This window comes from Aythya fuligula, chromosome 6, assembly GCF_009819795.1.
Source record: "Aythya fuligula isolate bAytFul2 chromosome 6, bAytFul2.pri, whole genome shotgun sequence".
In the NCBI taxonomy this organism is placed as follows: domain Eukaryota; kingdom Metazoa; phylum Chordata; class Aves; order Anseriformes; family Anatidae; genus Aythya; species Aythya fuligula.
Window position 1 is genome coordinate 12,430,467 of NC_045564.1, and position 14,731 is coordinate 12,445,197.

At 38.2% G+C, this 14,731-nt stretch overlaps 1 protein-coding gene across 3 annotated transcripts in view; it reads right to left on the minus strand.

The window, feature by feature from the left end:
* The window catches only part of CREB1 (cAMP responsive element binding protein 1), a 36,685-nt gene that overhangs the window by 6,622 nt on the left and 15,332 nt on the right, over positions 1-14,731 (minus strand). The window contains exons 2-7 of one of the 3 annotated variants that reach the window (XM_032190170.1): positions 11,885-12,020; positions 10,757-10,878; positions 7,310-7,456; positions 5,221-5,321; positions 2,275-2,417; positions 635-817 (exon numbers count right to left, since the gene is read on the minus strand). In XM_032190170.1, coding sequence (XP_032046061.1) covers positions 635-817; positions 2,275-2,417; positions 5,221-5,321; positions 7,310-7,456; positions 10,757-10,870 — 688 coding nt within the window. In that variant the 5' untranslated portion in view covers positions 10,871-10,878; positions 11,885-12,020. The remainder of the gene's footprint in view (positions 1-634; positions 818-2,274; positions 2,418-5,220; positions 5,322-7,309; positions 7,457-10,756; positions 10,879-11,884; positions 12,021-14,731) is intronic. The other 2 variants (XM_032190169.1, XM_032190171.1) reach the window with 2 other exon arrangements.

Genomic DNA, 14,731 nt, shown 5'->3' on the forward strand with positions numbered 1-14,731 from the left:
AGACCTCTCCACTGGATAACCTTCAAATTACCTGCTTTAGAATCATAAAGGCAGGGATACAATTTTCTGTTATTTATAATAAATATTTTTCTTAATAGCCTCCCCCTAATTAAAAACAAACAAACCTGTATTTTAATAAAAAAGAGAAACTTGGTCTAAGACTGAAGTACCCCTGCTCTAAGTGGAGGTCTTGATGAAATGACCTAGAGCACTTTTCTGAAGTATTCTACGATTCTAAGACTTGATGATTAAATATTTGGTGACTAGCTGCAAACCCACAACAGAAAGGAATTATGACTTCCACTTGTAAAGGGGGAAAACTTACTTATCATTTTTTGTAGAACATGTAACACAAATCATGTAGGCAGACTGCAGAAATACAGCATGGAAAACCAAAAATGAATATATCATTTTAAGAAGTAAGACCCAAATATCTATAAACGTATTGATCTGAAGTGAAAGGCTCCGAGAAAATGTGACAAACAGCTTTGTCCAGCATTTTCTTTAATCATTTTGGAGACTGATTCTGTACCAAAGTTGTTTGTTTCCTGACACGTTTGAGGGAGTTAGGTTGGCAACTTATATCCACGTGAAGAAAATGTTAAACAGAATGACTGGCTGTGAAGTATCTCACCTTGTACAACAACTTGGTTGCTGGGTACAAGTATCTGCTGTCCATCTGTGGTCTGTGCATATTGTAAAATGGTGGTGCCAGGTTGGGTTGCAGCTGCGTTGGTCATAGTCAATGTCTGAAGACCTTGCACGCCATCTGTGCCATTGTTAGACAACTGTATCGCCCCTCCTTGCGTAATAGCAACTGAAGATGAAGCAATGGGATACAGTATTTAAGACATTAATGCACTCATTAACTTATAGTAATAAACCTAGATGCAGAAGACTACTGGTTCAAGTTAAATCCTCTGAACCCTTATACACCTTCAAATCAGATACATGACTTTAATGTACATTTAAAGAAATTATACTTTGACAGTAAGCTTTTAATTTTTCATGAGACTCATTTTGGGGGAGACACAAAAACCACAGCTTAAAACACAAATTAGTTACTCTAACAACATCACACAGAGGAGCTACAATCCTCCCCTGGGGAATACTTCTTATTTATTAGTTAGTATTTTCTTCTTGGTTGGTTTAGGTTTTTTTCCTTGCCTTTTTCTTCTCATCTGAAATTCCTCGCCTCTTCCATGCTTTACTCCCTTCAGTATCCTCTGCTGCTACTGCTATCCATCTTGTGTTTCACTTTCTTCTTGCTTTGGCACTTTTTTCTTCTGATTGTATCTCCTCCCCTTGTCTACAACTTCCTCAGCACCTTCCTAGCAGTGTTTTCACTCATACAGGTCCAGTTTCACACATTATTTTCTTTCCTTCATGCAGTCTTTGTTTTTGTTTTTGTTTTTCCTTTCCCTCAATCCTGTCATTGAGGTGCACTGAGACATCACTTCTCATTTCTACTTCCACAGAATTTCACTGTGTTCCTATATACAGACATACCAAAATCTTAGGTATCTACATGACCAGGTAGTTTTTACAGTTATGGCAAGAAAGCAGAGTTAACCACATCAGTTTCAATAAAGTTAGGCAGGGTACAAGTGGCTAAGGAGTAAACAGAGATACAACATTTTAAAGAGATTTTAAGAGAAAGATATGAACCGAGAGTTCTTTCTCCCTCTTGTACATTTAATACTGAGTTTGCTTGTGCGAAACAGTATGTGGATTCTAGCTTTACTGCTGTATCCTCAACCCTTTAAGTCAAAGGACTGTATCTATAAAATCTAATGAATAAAGACATTGAAAACACACAGAAACTTTGATTTACTACATGTTTTAAAAAAGGTTGCTAAGTCCTTCTTTTTTCAGGACTTTCTAAAAATGCAATGGCAGACTAGTGGTTTTTCTATTAAGTAGCCAACAATTTGGTCACCTGGGATTAATAATCTGTCAGATAAAAAGGAAACTTCTGAATTACCTCATCTGGTTCCTGAAGCTAAAAAGTTTATAACAGCATTGTGGTTAACTCATATTTTGCCTCAGGGCACATTAGCTGCACTAGCTGGCAAGCAGTCCCAGAATGTTCACTGACCGTTTTGAATATTTACAAGAGCAATGTGTTTAAAGGGCATGGTCATCCAACAGTCAAATTCAAGTAATCTTATTTTCATCTCCTGCTTTGTCCTAGCCCAAGCAATTATATAAATGATAGCTCTTCATCTTCTCATCCCCACTTACTAGCACCACCGAGAAATTCAGACTACATACTGTACTGCCCACTGCTGGTTTGGTAAATGGGAGTTGGCACCGTAACAGTGGCGATGGCAGGTGCTGCTGTTTCCTCTTCAGACTTTTCTTCTTCGATCCTTGGCACTCCTGGGGCGTCTGAAGACAAGTCATTCAAAATTTTTCTGGCAAAGACAGTGTGTTGTAGAGATTTTAATAAAAAGTGGGAGGAAAAAAAAGTATTTTTGATACGTAATTCTGAGGAAAACTGCAAAATGCAGTGAGCCAGCAAGGTAAATATGGAATGAAAAACCCAGACTAACTTCAAACTCTTATTGGAGAAGACTGCTCAAAGTGCCATGCGTAGATGGGCAAGGGAGCCAGCGAAGAACAATGCAGGTACTTCTCAACCCAAGAGACAACTATTGCAACCTTCCCGTTTTCTTAAAAACATGTTTCTATCTCATGCATTTTTACTTGTTTCCTGCTTTTACCCACAAAAGATTTGAAGAAAGCAGAGTATGCAAAAAACTATCTCCTCATTTACATCAGGGGGAACTGCTTCATTTCAGAGACTGTAAAGGCCTCAGCCAGAGAGCCAGAAATAAAGGAAGTTAGAAATGCCTGTAAAGAGCAACCAGCTTACAACTGAACAGCTTCCTGGGAGATGATGCTGACTGTTCGAGTGGAGTCACACTATTATGTTTACAGTGAGGTAAAAACCCTGCCTGGGAAAGCTTTGAGATTAGCATTGGTAAAGAAAAAAAAACAGTTTGTTAATTACGTCCATGGGTTAATTATCCAAAGACCAAACAGCTAAAACATCACAGCTACAGGTCCTGTTGACTGAGATTGTAAGACTGACCATAGCAATTGTAACTTGCATCATTTAGAATAAGCACTGTCCCTCAGAGAGGACCATCAAGCCCTTTTTAGTACTGGCACATTCTACTATGCCACTGAAAAATGCTACTTAGGTGAAAGGGAACATTTTTCTTAATTCTCCTCATATACTTTACTGTGAACTGTCTCTACAGCTCAAAGTGTGATGAAGAAAACAACTGTAGATCCTAAGCTCCAAGACAACAGTCATTGCTTAAATAAGGCTCCTAAGGCTTTGGGAACTAGAACTTCTGTACATATAGCTATCTGGGGAGACTGGTCACTCTGCTAAGCAACTTGACAAACAGAGCTTTGCTGTTACTATTTCAGCTCTGTGGGCATGCAAGAACCCCAGCGTTGCACAAGCACTCCACTGTGCCAAGCACCACTTGGACAAATAACAAATTCCCGCCCAGAGAGTTTGCAATCTAGGTGTTAGACTAGAAAAGTTAGTGGACAAAACAGATTAAAAATATAGAGAAAGTGGGCAGGATGAGGAAGAACAAAATCCAAGAAGCTCAAAATAGAAAAGAAGAAATTACAGCTCACCCGATTTTAAACTCATGCCAGATACGATTTGATAGTTAAACTCTATCTTTGCATTCTTAAAGATGGTTTTAAAGTAGAAGGTAAGGTGATAGCTATATAAATATACGAGATATGAACTGACATGGAGAACACATGATGTATGTCAGTACCAGGATCAAAGTGGAGTTTCTGAGGAAGAGGTACAGCTCTTCAGTTCTGTGAACTTATCTGTACCAATCTTGTCTCTAGGGCCATTTACAACACCTTGGATAAAGCCAATAGGAAGTCACCAAATACAGCTGTAGTTTGGATCAACCTTTCTGGCTGAGCCTGGCCCAGAGGCTGAGCTGTGTATACAAGCTTTACAATCACTAAGTTTTGCAGTTACCAGGATCTGATTTGAAGGACAGAGGCTGTGGTGTGGCATCAGTGCAGGCATGGGAGTACAATCCAAATGAGAAGTTAGCATGCACAAGTCCCCTCTTTTCAGTTTTGCTGTTTGTTTATTTAGCTCTGTTGTCTCATGATATTCAGCTCCTCTTCCATATATAGTAAAAGTGTTTCGCTGCAGAAGCAGACTGCAAGGAAGTCTGTAACAGCATTTATGTTAACATTAATGTTAACATTAGGAGCAGTAATGTTAACTGCTCCTCACAAATAAGAGTGTTTTCCCAGATATATTATGGTTAGGGATATTCAGCAGAGATTTGCACTATCTTCAGCAGGACAGCCTTGAAGGCTCCTATAGAATGTAGAAAATAATCTCCAAGTGCTAAAAAAAACACAAACATATGGGTGAGATATGCTTAGACTAGAGTCTGTCTTATATTTCTAAGGCTATGTTCATAATGAAAAAAGGGAGCAGATGAAATTTCTGAAGCAGCAGGAATCCACAGGTCACTTAAAAACTGCTGAACTCCGTAGCTATTCTTTGAAACTATTTAGCATGTTTTAAGAATGAAAAATGAGATTTAGTACAGCCAGAAAAAGCTGTGGATAGGCTTAATTAATAAAGTAACATATACTAGATGTCTATCATTCCATTAAACACATCCTGACTTCTCAAACTTTAAATATAACTTTAATCATAATTTCGCTCAGATAGAAATTCTCTCTGAGCCACAGAACACCCCGTGTTCATTGAAAGTTACATGGGAGAAAGGAATTAAGTTTGATGGCTGCTAGCATTTCAAAACAGTGAAAAACAATAGAATCGATTTTATGCAGACTACAGATTATGCAGAAGCCACTTTCTTGCAAAGCTTCAGAGTAATGCGTGTGTTAAGTATGCAATAAATTTATTTTTAAGACACCGAGCACAGTGAAACCTCAATGTTTCACAAATTTTGCAATCAGCTTATTCTCAGCTCATTTCTGTCTTAATTGAGTGTAACAGCTGAGGTTTCTTCCTTCTCATATTTGTTTATTTCTTTATATCCTATTACAGAAGAAGACATTGCAGAAGAGAGATTTTGGTAAAACAGTAGATCTGAAAATAACCACTGAATCCCACCATTTGATTCCCCATGTGAAGAACACATCCATCAAGCAAAATGCATCTGCTTTTGACCCCCATACCTGTAGGACGGTCGTCTGGAAAGAATTTCTCTCCGTTTTTGTGAATCTGTGACACTGTCCACTGATTCCTGTGAATCTTCACTTTCTGCTATAGTGGAGATCTGAAAATAAGAACAGCAATCAAATTTAACAGGACGTTTCCGATGTCTGTATTTTAAGGAATTGTTGATATGTGAAAAGCACTAAAATGCAAGTATTAAAGAGAACTATTACCTAGGCAATGAACATAAAGGGCAGGCTGTTTGGTAACGGATACAGTGAAGAACAACCAGAGCCAGGTATTTACCCATGAGATACCCAGGTATTTAATGTGTCCCCTAGAATTTAAAAGCCCCAATAAGAAAATACAAATAGTAATCCCATATACTTCTTTTCCTTTTCAAGAAAGACCTTGTTTCCATCCTTTTTAAGGGAAACAAAAAGGTAGTCAGATTTAGGGAGAGAAAAACTGAAAACAAATTAAGATAGAAAGCAGAAAGGTTAGAAAACAAAAGAGCAAAATATTGAAATTGAGAAACATTAACTTATAAATCATTGTAGGGATATATTACAAAAAGACTACCTTTTCTTTGGGGAAATTGTCAGGAAAATTTCATAACTAAAGATGCTACAAAATAATGCAGTGATACAATTCTGAAAATCTGTGCTAAAAAAATTACAAAAATTGATGACAGAAATCTGGAATGTTTGTATCAATTATAGTTCCATAATTTTAAATTCAAAGTGTGCCAAAAATATAAAATATCTCCAGCATAAAAACACAGAGACTGTTTTCCAAATGGCTATACTCATGTTACAAATATACAAAAGCTAATGACAGTGAAGGGCAAAATGCCTATGTGAACATAGCTCGCGGCCTGACACTTCAAGCACCGTAGGGAAGATACCTCAAGGCTCAAAAAGCGTGCTGGCTCCCAAATCTCAGTTATCGGATAGATGGCCTGGATGGGTCCAAGGCTGATTGTGAACTACCAGGCTTTGAGTATCGCAGCATTCCACACACATTCTTGTTTTGCACTGAGCCAGGTGAATTCCAACCATGCTTTCATTGTCAGTCTCTTATCTTCCACCCCTGGGCTAGTAACTTGTGCACTTATCTGAAAATTGCTTGTCTCCAATAGATTAAAACCCTAAACTTCTGACTCCGGCAGCTGAAGAGGGTAGAGCCTGCCAGAAACTCATCATTCAAGCTGACAAGGAATACACAAAGATTACTATCAGAATGACCTAGTTTTAAATTATGCATGCTTTATTATTTTTACAAATAATACCCAGCTAGATGTCTGTATCAAATAATTACAATGTCTACCTTTTAAAATTAACCTTTTTTTCTGTGTTCAATGTACTAATAACTAAGGAATGATGTACAGTCCTTGCCCTGTGTAGCTACCATACTCCAACCAATTTCTGTGTTCGGTAACACTGGACTTGAAGTGGTTCCAAAGGAAAAGGAAGGAAAGGGGCCATGGATTTCAGACTACTTTTCTCCTAACTCTTCAAGCTCTCTCTTCATTCACATTGCATTAACTTTCTTGCTTTACAGAAGAAAGACAACATTCAGCCGGCAAATTAAAAATTATTTTTATGAGGAGACTAATAAGTATATTTTAAAGACCATTAACATACAGATGTGTTTTTTAAACCAATGCAAACATTTTCTAAGCAGCAAAGACTCTAATCCCAGAATATCAGCTTTACTAACGATTAACAGGTTACATTATAAGAAAAATTGCTGTTGTTCACTTCAGGATAATTTGAACACTTAGTCATACTCTTACTGTAGGAAAACACAGTAAAGAGAACAGAAAAATAATGTAAGAAAAGAGAAATACTGTAAGAAAAAACATTAAGCTGTTAAACTCACCAACAGAGTTCTAGAGGGAAATGATACTCAGTGATGTATGAAAGTGTAAAGTGGTTAAAACAGAACAGAAAATAGTCACAGAGTAGCAAATAATGTACAGATTTTGCTGTTAAGTTTATAGAAGTGAAAACATAATCCAGGACATGAGCCCACTAAGAAACCAGCGAACTGGCAGAACCATTCTGAAGGCACAATTAATGTATTAGGAAGTTCTTCAGAAAGTACCTGAACTGTCTGGACCTGTGGAGACTGAATAACTGATGGCTGGGCAGCCTGAATTACTCCATGCACTTGAACCGTCTGCCCATTGGGCAGCTGAACTAAGGTCACCGTGGGTGCAGAAGACGTTGCGTGAGCTGCTGGCATAGATACCTGCAAAGAAGAGACAGTGAGCATAAATTAAGTTATTGCAAAATATTTTTTTTTCATGATCAGGAACACTTTCTGGTGAAAGAAGAATGTCTCTTCTAGACACCAGCTAGATGACCCAAATGTTTCAGTGTAACACAAAAACCTCTGAATTGCTATGCCCAACAGCTGACCTACTTTACAAATTAATCTAATGCAAAATTTCTGCAGGCTTAAAACATCACTTGTAAAAACACTGAAAAGAGTGATAAAAACACAACTGCATCTATTCTGAGGTAACCTAATAAAAACATATTATTAACCTTCACTTACTTCAGTTACACACTGCTAAGAATTGGGTGTACTCCTACAGACACTGTTGAGTCAAAGGCAGAAACATATGGGAGTGGAGCTATTTTTGTTTTCAGTCAAGAAAATGCAGTTATTTGCCAGATGTAAGAAGTTAGAATTTTTAGGGAGTCATATCTTTCAGACTTTCTGGAGATTAAACCACGCGGAGCAGCTGGCAAAGTCCATTCAAATGAAGAAAACTGACCATGTGTTTAGATAGAAAAAACAGGTCTGAAGAAGAACAAACCGTTTGTAGGCAGTTATTTTGATCCAGTGTAACGAGTCAACACATCCTCTAGTCTTAGAGTTATTTTATTTCTATGAGGAAAAATGGCCCAAGTCCTAAAACCTCAGTCTCTAAACACAACTTCTCTTGTAAAGCACAGACCCCCAGGCACAGTGGCTATGCCAGCAGCTAACTGCTGCTATGGATGTCCCCGTCACAGGAGCTCCAGCCCTGGGGACAGTGGTACCCAAAGAGCTGTTCATGCCATGCAGGGAAGTCCTGCTTCTTCACTGTGGCAGGCGACAAGAACCGCGATGGGCGACTGACAGGCCGTGCACTGGGGTTGCTTTGCAGCTGGGCAGATGCTGGTGCTCAGCCCCAAGCTGGTGACACGATGCACGTGGCCATTCCTGGGGCTCCTTGGCTCCTGACTCACCATCGTAGCCCTCAGAAAGGACTCGTAGGCCGCAGCCAGCTAAGGGGTCCCTCACTAGGCAGCCTGCTCCTGGGCACCGAACAAAATAAGTCTTCCTACGTGTAATGGCATTTTCAAGAAATTCAATCCATTTAGCTCCAATGGGAGAAGGGGTTGTACTGCTGTCCCACCTAGTCCCAGAGAATGCTGTATGGACCGCAGAAGTAAATCCTCTGCTGTCCTCATGGACACGTGGCTCTCAAAACGCTGCAACAGCTGACCACTGAATTCCCATAAACATCCATCATTTACAAAGAAATCTTGCTCAACAACAAAATTAAGGGGAATTACATGTAGACCTCTCTCCTCCACAGCTGTCCCTTCCTAACCCACAATCTGTGTTTGCCTTTCCCTTCCTTTTTCCTGAAAATGGCTGCGGTGTTACGTGGCGGTACTTAACTCACATCTGAGAGAAACTGGGACTGAGATTAGCATGAACTCTCCTCTGGCAAATCACACTCCTTCACCAAGCGACCTTTTTTAATACTGCGTGCCTGACTGAACAGTCCTTGGCAATGACAGCAAAGCTGATCAACTGGAGGCTACTCTGCGGTTTCACGAAGCCAACAGCAGAATGCAACTTCCGCAGATGTCTCTGACTCATACCTTGTGGAACTGGAACAGTTTCCTTTTGACTCTGAAAACTACCCTGAACTCGCTAAAAATGCAATGCTTAAACTCAGCTTACAAAGGGGGTGATCTTACAAGAGATAATGAAAGAATTAAATAGACATAATTAATTATTCAGATTTGCCTAAGCCTCTGAGGGCACTCCCTAATGCCAAACACTGCTACATCACATATCAAAAATAACACACTAACATAAAACTGCTGATCAGAACAAGACAAGGCATTACGTTTAGACTGTTCAGTCACCTCCAAAAGGAATATAAAGTCTGGGAAATAGCCAAGGTGCAAATAATACAGTAAATGACAATAGGGGAAATTAGGGAAAATATTACGTATTTGCTTATAGTTTGCATGGGTTTTAACCATAGCTGTATAGCTTCTTCTTAGTCAGAAAAAAATTCTCATTCAAGTGCCAGGGTAATTTTGCCTGAGTAAAGTGCATTCAATCCACTACGTACCTGTAAATTTAGCTACCTGGAGGGTAGTATGTCAACACACAAATTTAAAACATGCTTGCTTCTCTGGACTATATGTTAATGCATACAAAGTGAGAAGCAGTTTACTGGTTTTGCAAGAGAAATAAACGACTTCCACTTAGTTGACTCTTAAGTGTTATTCACACCACCTACATCCTCTGCCTAAGTTAGACAGTGAGAAAACTGCCCAAAGAGGCAAGCTGGTGCAAGGCAGCTGGTGGCCTGAAAATTCACACTACAGGTCACTGAACAAAAACCACCCTGCTCATTTCAACAGCTCTGATCTCTGTAATATCACTTGAATGGAAGTGTGCTATCTCTGCTTTACTAAATGGTATAGAGTTCTTACAGACATTAATCATTTATAAAATTTAAGTGATTCAACACTTGTGCCACTTAAAATACATTAAATTCCCCAGACTGTGTAAACTAAAAAAACTGTTAGTTCTTTACAGACTGCAAAATTTTAGTTTTAAAATGAAATGGTTACGTGATAGAGAAGAACAGACTCTGTACTCGTTTACACAATGGAGTTGCTCCTGCCAGCCATCAATGTATCCAAGAATGACCCCAGGTTCCAAAATTAGAGATGTAGCTGGGATTACATAATTTCTTGTCTCTCCAAAATAAATTTGGGGTAATAAAAGATCTACTATCTCTCTGAGCAGCGAACAATTCTGTGAAATTCAATAGGATAACATGAGCTGTCAGATACCAGTTTGTTCCACTTGGTCATAATGTTTATAGTATTCATCTTAGATTTTGAGTTTATTTCCTCCAGAATTAATCTGCTATAGACAAGATTCTAACAGAAAAAACAACAGCAGAATAATCCAGTCAATATAAAAAAAGACAATAAACTACATGTTTAAAAAAAAAAAAAAAACACACCTTTCAGTGGTATGGTTGTGGTGAAGAATGCTAGAAAACTTTAATTATTCTGTTAAAATTGCACAGTTTACATACACACGGTTCTTCAGATGTGTGATGTGAAGTTAAAAATCTCTACTGCTATAAAATTCTGAAGACAAACATTAAAGGAACTATACATAGCACCTGTTTCAGAATCGTATCAATAGGACCTTCTCTCAGGCCCATAAGCAGACATTATCCCTCTAAAAAAAATTACCCAATAGGTAAAACTATTATACCATATCATTTTATACCTGGGCTAACGTTGCAATCTGTGGTTGTGCCTGTACTGTCATCTGTTGGGTTTCTGCCTCTGTAACGGCTGCATCTCCACTCTGCTGGTTCTCTGCTCCAGATTCCATGGTCATTTAGTTACCTACAATCACAATATTTGTCATAAGTCTGTGTTGGTATGCAATTCCATTACGCTTGGTGGATCTGGTAGCAATCACTGCAGCTGAATTCCCATTACTACATATTAGTTTCATTTGCATATTAAAATGTTGCCAAACTATTAGCATTCAGGCAAAGTTTTGCATGCCATGTGTCTGCCTCAGGTTGAGTTTTCTGTGTGTAATGTTTCTGAAAAAACTGGTCCAGTCTCCTCCAAAAATGAGATCAGAAAAAAATGTGTTTTGCTCATGTTAAAAAAATTGCTTGAGCAATTGTACTATGATGATCTAGTACCTCCATAATTTGGAACAGTGACCCATAGTTTGTCAGGAAGCCCCAGTGCCAAGGTAAAAATATGCCATAATCAAGTCTGAAAGGCATTCCCTGCTCAGCCCTCCCTCTCCCCGAGACTGCAGTTTGCAGGTAACCAACAGCAATTGTTTCTGTGTTGGGTACTTAGCTTTCAGTCTTCCATCTGAGCTAAATACGCAACATCTCCATCCAAATTGTTTCCACAACCAGACTGTGTATAGGCCTATCTATGCCACAGGTCTTTTCTACTCTGCAGTTTTAAGATCATACATGTAAAGATAGAAGGCATTTCTATATGAACCTTACTGCAAGTAATTATTTTTATACTAAGAGGTACACAGTATTGTTATGACCTCAGTTTTGTATCTTACACGTTTCATGACAAACTTTTATTTTTAAGCAATAACTGAGTAAGTCTAGATCACCAGAAAACACAACTCTATAAAAAGAGGTTGCATAACTTCCAAACACCAGCATGTAGGCAGAGTGCAATGAATGCTAAATTCTGCGCTGATCTGTGAGAATTAGTTTTCAGTTCTTCTTTAAATACTGATATGAAAGTATTTAATATCTAACAAAGAACTTCAAAATACAAGGAAATCTTCCCAACAGGGATACGGCAATACAATAGTAAATATACAGAACTCCAAATACCAAATAAGAGGAATGGCCATTACCTCCACAGCCACAATACCAATGTTGTGTACCGCTCTGTGCTGCCCAGTTACTCAGGCTTCTCTCTACCCAGCAGCACCACACCTCTCCAGAGCTGGAGCAAAACCACCAGTAGAGCATTTCTGCTTTCGGAAGGGCCTGGAGGCAGAGGATGCTCAGATCAGTAGGAAGGTGGGAAGAAGGAGAAATCCCCCTCTCCCTCCTGAACTTTACTGGCCCTCTGAGAAAAAGATTTAGAAGAGTCAATATAGACGTGGTGGCACCATGACCACATTTGAGATACTGCATTTTAAACAAAAAGTCAGGGAAATGTACATTTCAATGCAAACTATGCTTCAATGTTATAGCAAAGAGAATACTCCTTGGAGGCATTGCCTAAAGCAGTAGGGTCACACTTCAAATCCCAGTATAATAAGAAATTTCCATCTCATGGTAAATGACTGCTAATCGAGATAAAACAGCATTTCAAAGTAGTAACTACATCTAACATAAAAAGAAGGCAAATCAATGTATATAAACCCAAACCTGTATGTTTACTACTGAATGTGACTGTTCAAATGAGCCTTTGTGTGTGTGTGAAAACACTGAAATGTGTACATACCAAATATTTAGTTCCAACATCAGTTTATAAACTGTTAGGAAGTGAAAGAAGCAAATAATTAAAGCTGTTTTTCCTTAAAAACAAACAAAAACGAACAAACAAAAAATAAAAATTACAAATTTTTGGAAGAAGAAAATTGAATTCTCTCTCCCAAGCGTCTGGGATTTTGTTCTGCCTCTCCCTCGTCATGATTTTATGTTCCACACAAAAACAGACATTAGTCTGACAAATGCTCACAGATGAATAATACTCTACTTATAACTATATACTTGCAAACTGGCAACGAAAGAAATTCATTGTAAACTCACTTAATTTTAAGTAATCTATACATTACTTTTTATAAGAATGTCAAGATTACTTGACATACTGTGCCCATGCACACGTAACTCCATTCTCTTCTACAATCCCAAGTCTCTGCCATGCTGCACTTCATCTGCCAGAAAGCACAAATGAAAACCCCTGCACTATTATTATTAACAATACACATTACCAAACAGTTCTTAATTATGTTATTAGTGACACCAGTTTAATTGGTTTTCTCTAACCCGAGTTTTAATAGTTTTAGTTTCCGTTGTCATATACCCAACTTTTTTGAGTATCGTATGTTTTCAAAAGTTCAAACTACAAAACAGAGTACTGCAGGTTTCCCATGGATTTTTATCATTTTTAAGGAGGTGTCCAGTTTGATCAGGTTTTTTCTCTGTGTGTTAGCCAGTTTGTCAAGGTAAACACAGCAAAAAAATTCTCCCAGTTCCTGTGTATGTATCACGGTCACACCAGCCAAAGGTCTACCTAAACAGACCCAAGGAAGGATTTACAATCTTCTCACACAGTATTAAGCAAAGGACCCCTGGTTTTACAAGCTTGGTTTCTATGCTTGCATCATCTTTTGTATTTATCAGTTTAAGTATTAACTGTTTAAGGTGCTCCCTCCTCTACAACATCAATAATTTGGAAATCAAATTCTTAACCCAACTTGCAAAGACCTAGAAGGAACCTCCTCCTAATGTCCAGTAAGCATCAAGCAATGCAGGAAGCTGCCTGCATGATTTCCATCTTGACATGTGCAGTTTAAACAAGGGTGACTTGCAGGGTTTTTTGGACAGGCTCTGAGTCTTGTTTTTTTTGCAGGTTCTAAGTAATCTTGATATTGGTTCAATTTACTATGCACTTACACCTCACAGCATTTGTATTCTAACGTCTTAATTACTACCTTTTATAATAACTTATGAGAAAAAGAAGGAACTGTATTTGTGAGCATTGTGGCAACATATTCCAGATACACTGACTACTACATTGTCTCATGTTTGCTTTCGGAGCACAGTATTACAAGATTGCCAAGATATAAAAGACAAGGCACTTAGAACACAAAAGCTTATTAAAAAGTACAGACTGCTGTATAAAGCATGACTCGTTTTACAAGTGTTCCTTAAAAAATATTTGTTAAATTTATCCATCTAAAAGAAATTACCAAGTCTTTACATGATGCAGGTATCAGTTTATTAATTACGTGGTTGTGTGTAAGACTATCATGGCTAAAATTAAGGTTAGTAATTCCTATTAGTTCTTGCAATTCACAGCTGCAGTTCATACACAACTGCTCCCTGTTTCCAGGCTGCTTTCCAACTTGTCAAAAAAAAACCCTCACATTCCCACTTTGAGAAAAAAATAGTAATCGGTGTAGTGCATTTTGACCTAAGCATTCCTAAAAGAAACTAAATGATGAAAAAAAAAAAAAAAAAGTTAGCTGTAACAAGCAGAGTTGAAAAAGACAGGAATCTGCTTGCCCAAAACACTCCAAGTATGAACTCAGAACACAGGTTCAGAAAGCTGATGAGATTACTTGTTGAGATACAGTTTAACTCAACACTTTTATTTAATAGATAAATTTCTTTATTAGTTCAAAAGAACTAGCATTTTTGCCATACTTACTAATGATCTGAAGTTTCAGAGGTGAAGAGCAAAACATGCAGCTGACACACAGCAATTTGTTTTAACCACATCAGGACTAGGAGAAAGAAGTTTAGCAGAAGCTAACTGTACTAGGCAAAGTTACAACATGACAGCATAAGATGGATGATAACGAACACAAACAGTTGCAGAATGCACAGGGAATTCTGAACTACATACACTGCAGAATAATCCAAATAAACCTGTCTCATTCATAGCATAAGCCTGGGAAAGGGGTCTGGACACTACTGCAGCTAGTTCAACTCAGATTTCTGCTTAACATACACCTATGACAAGA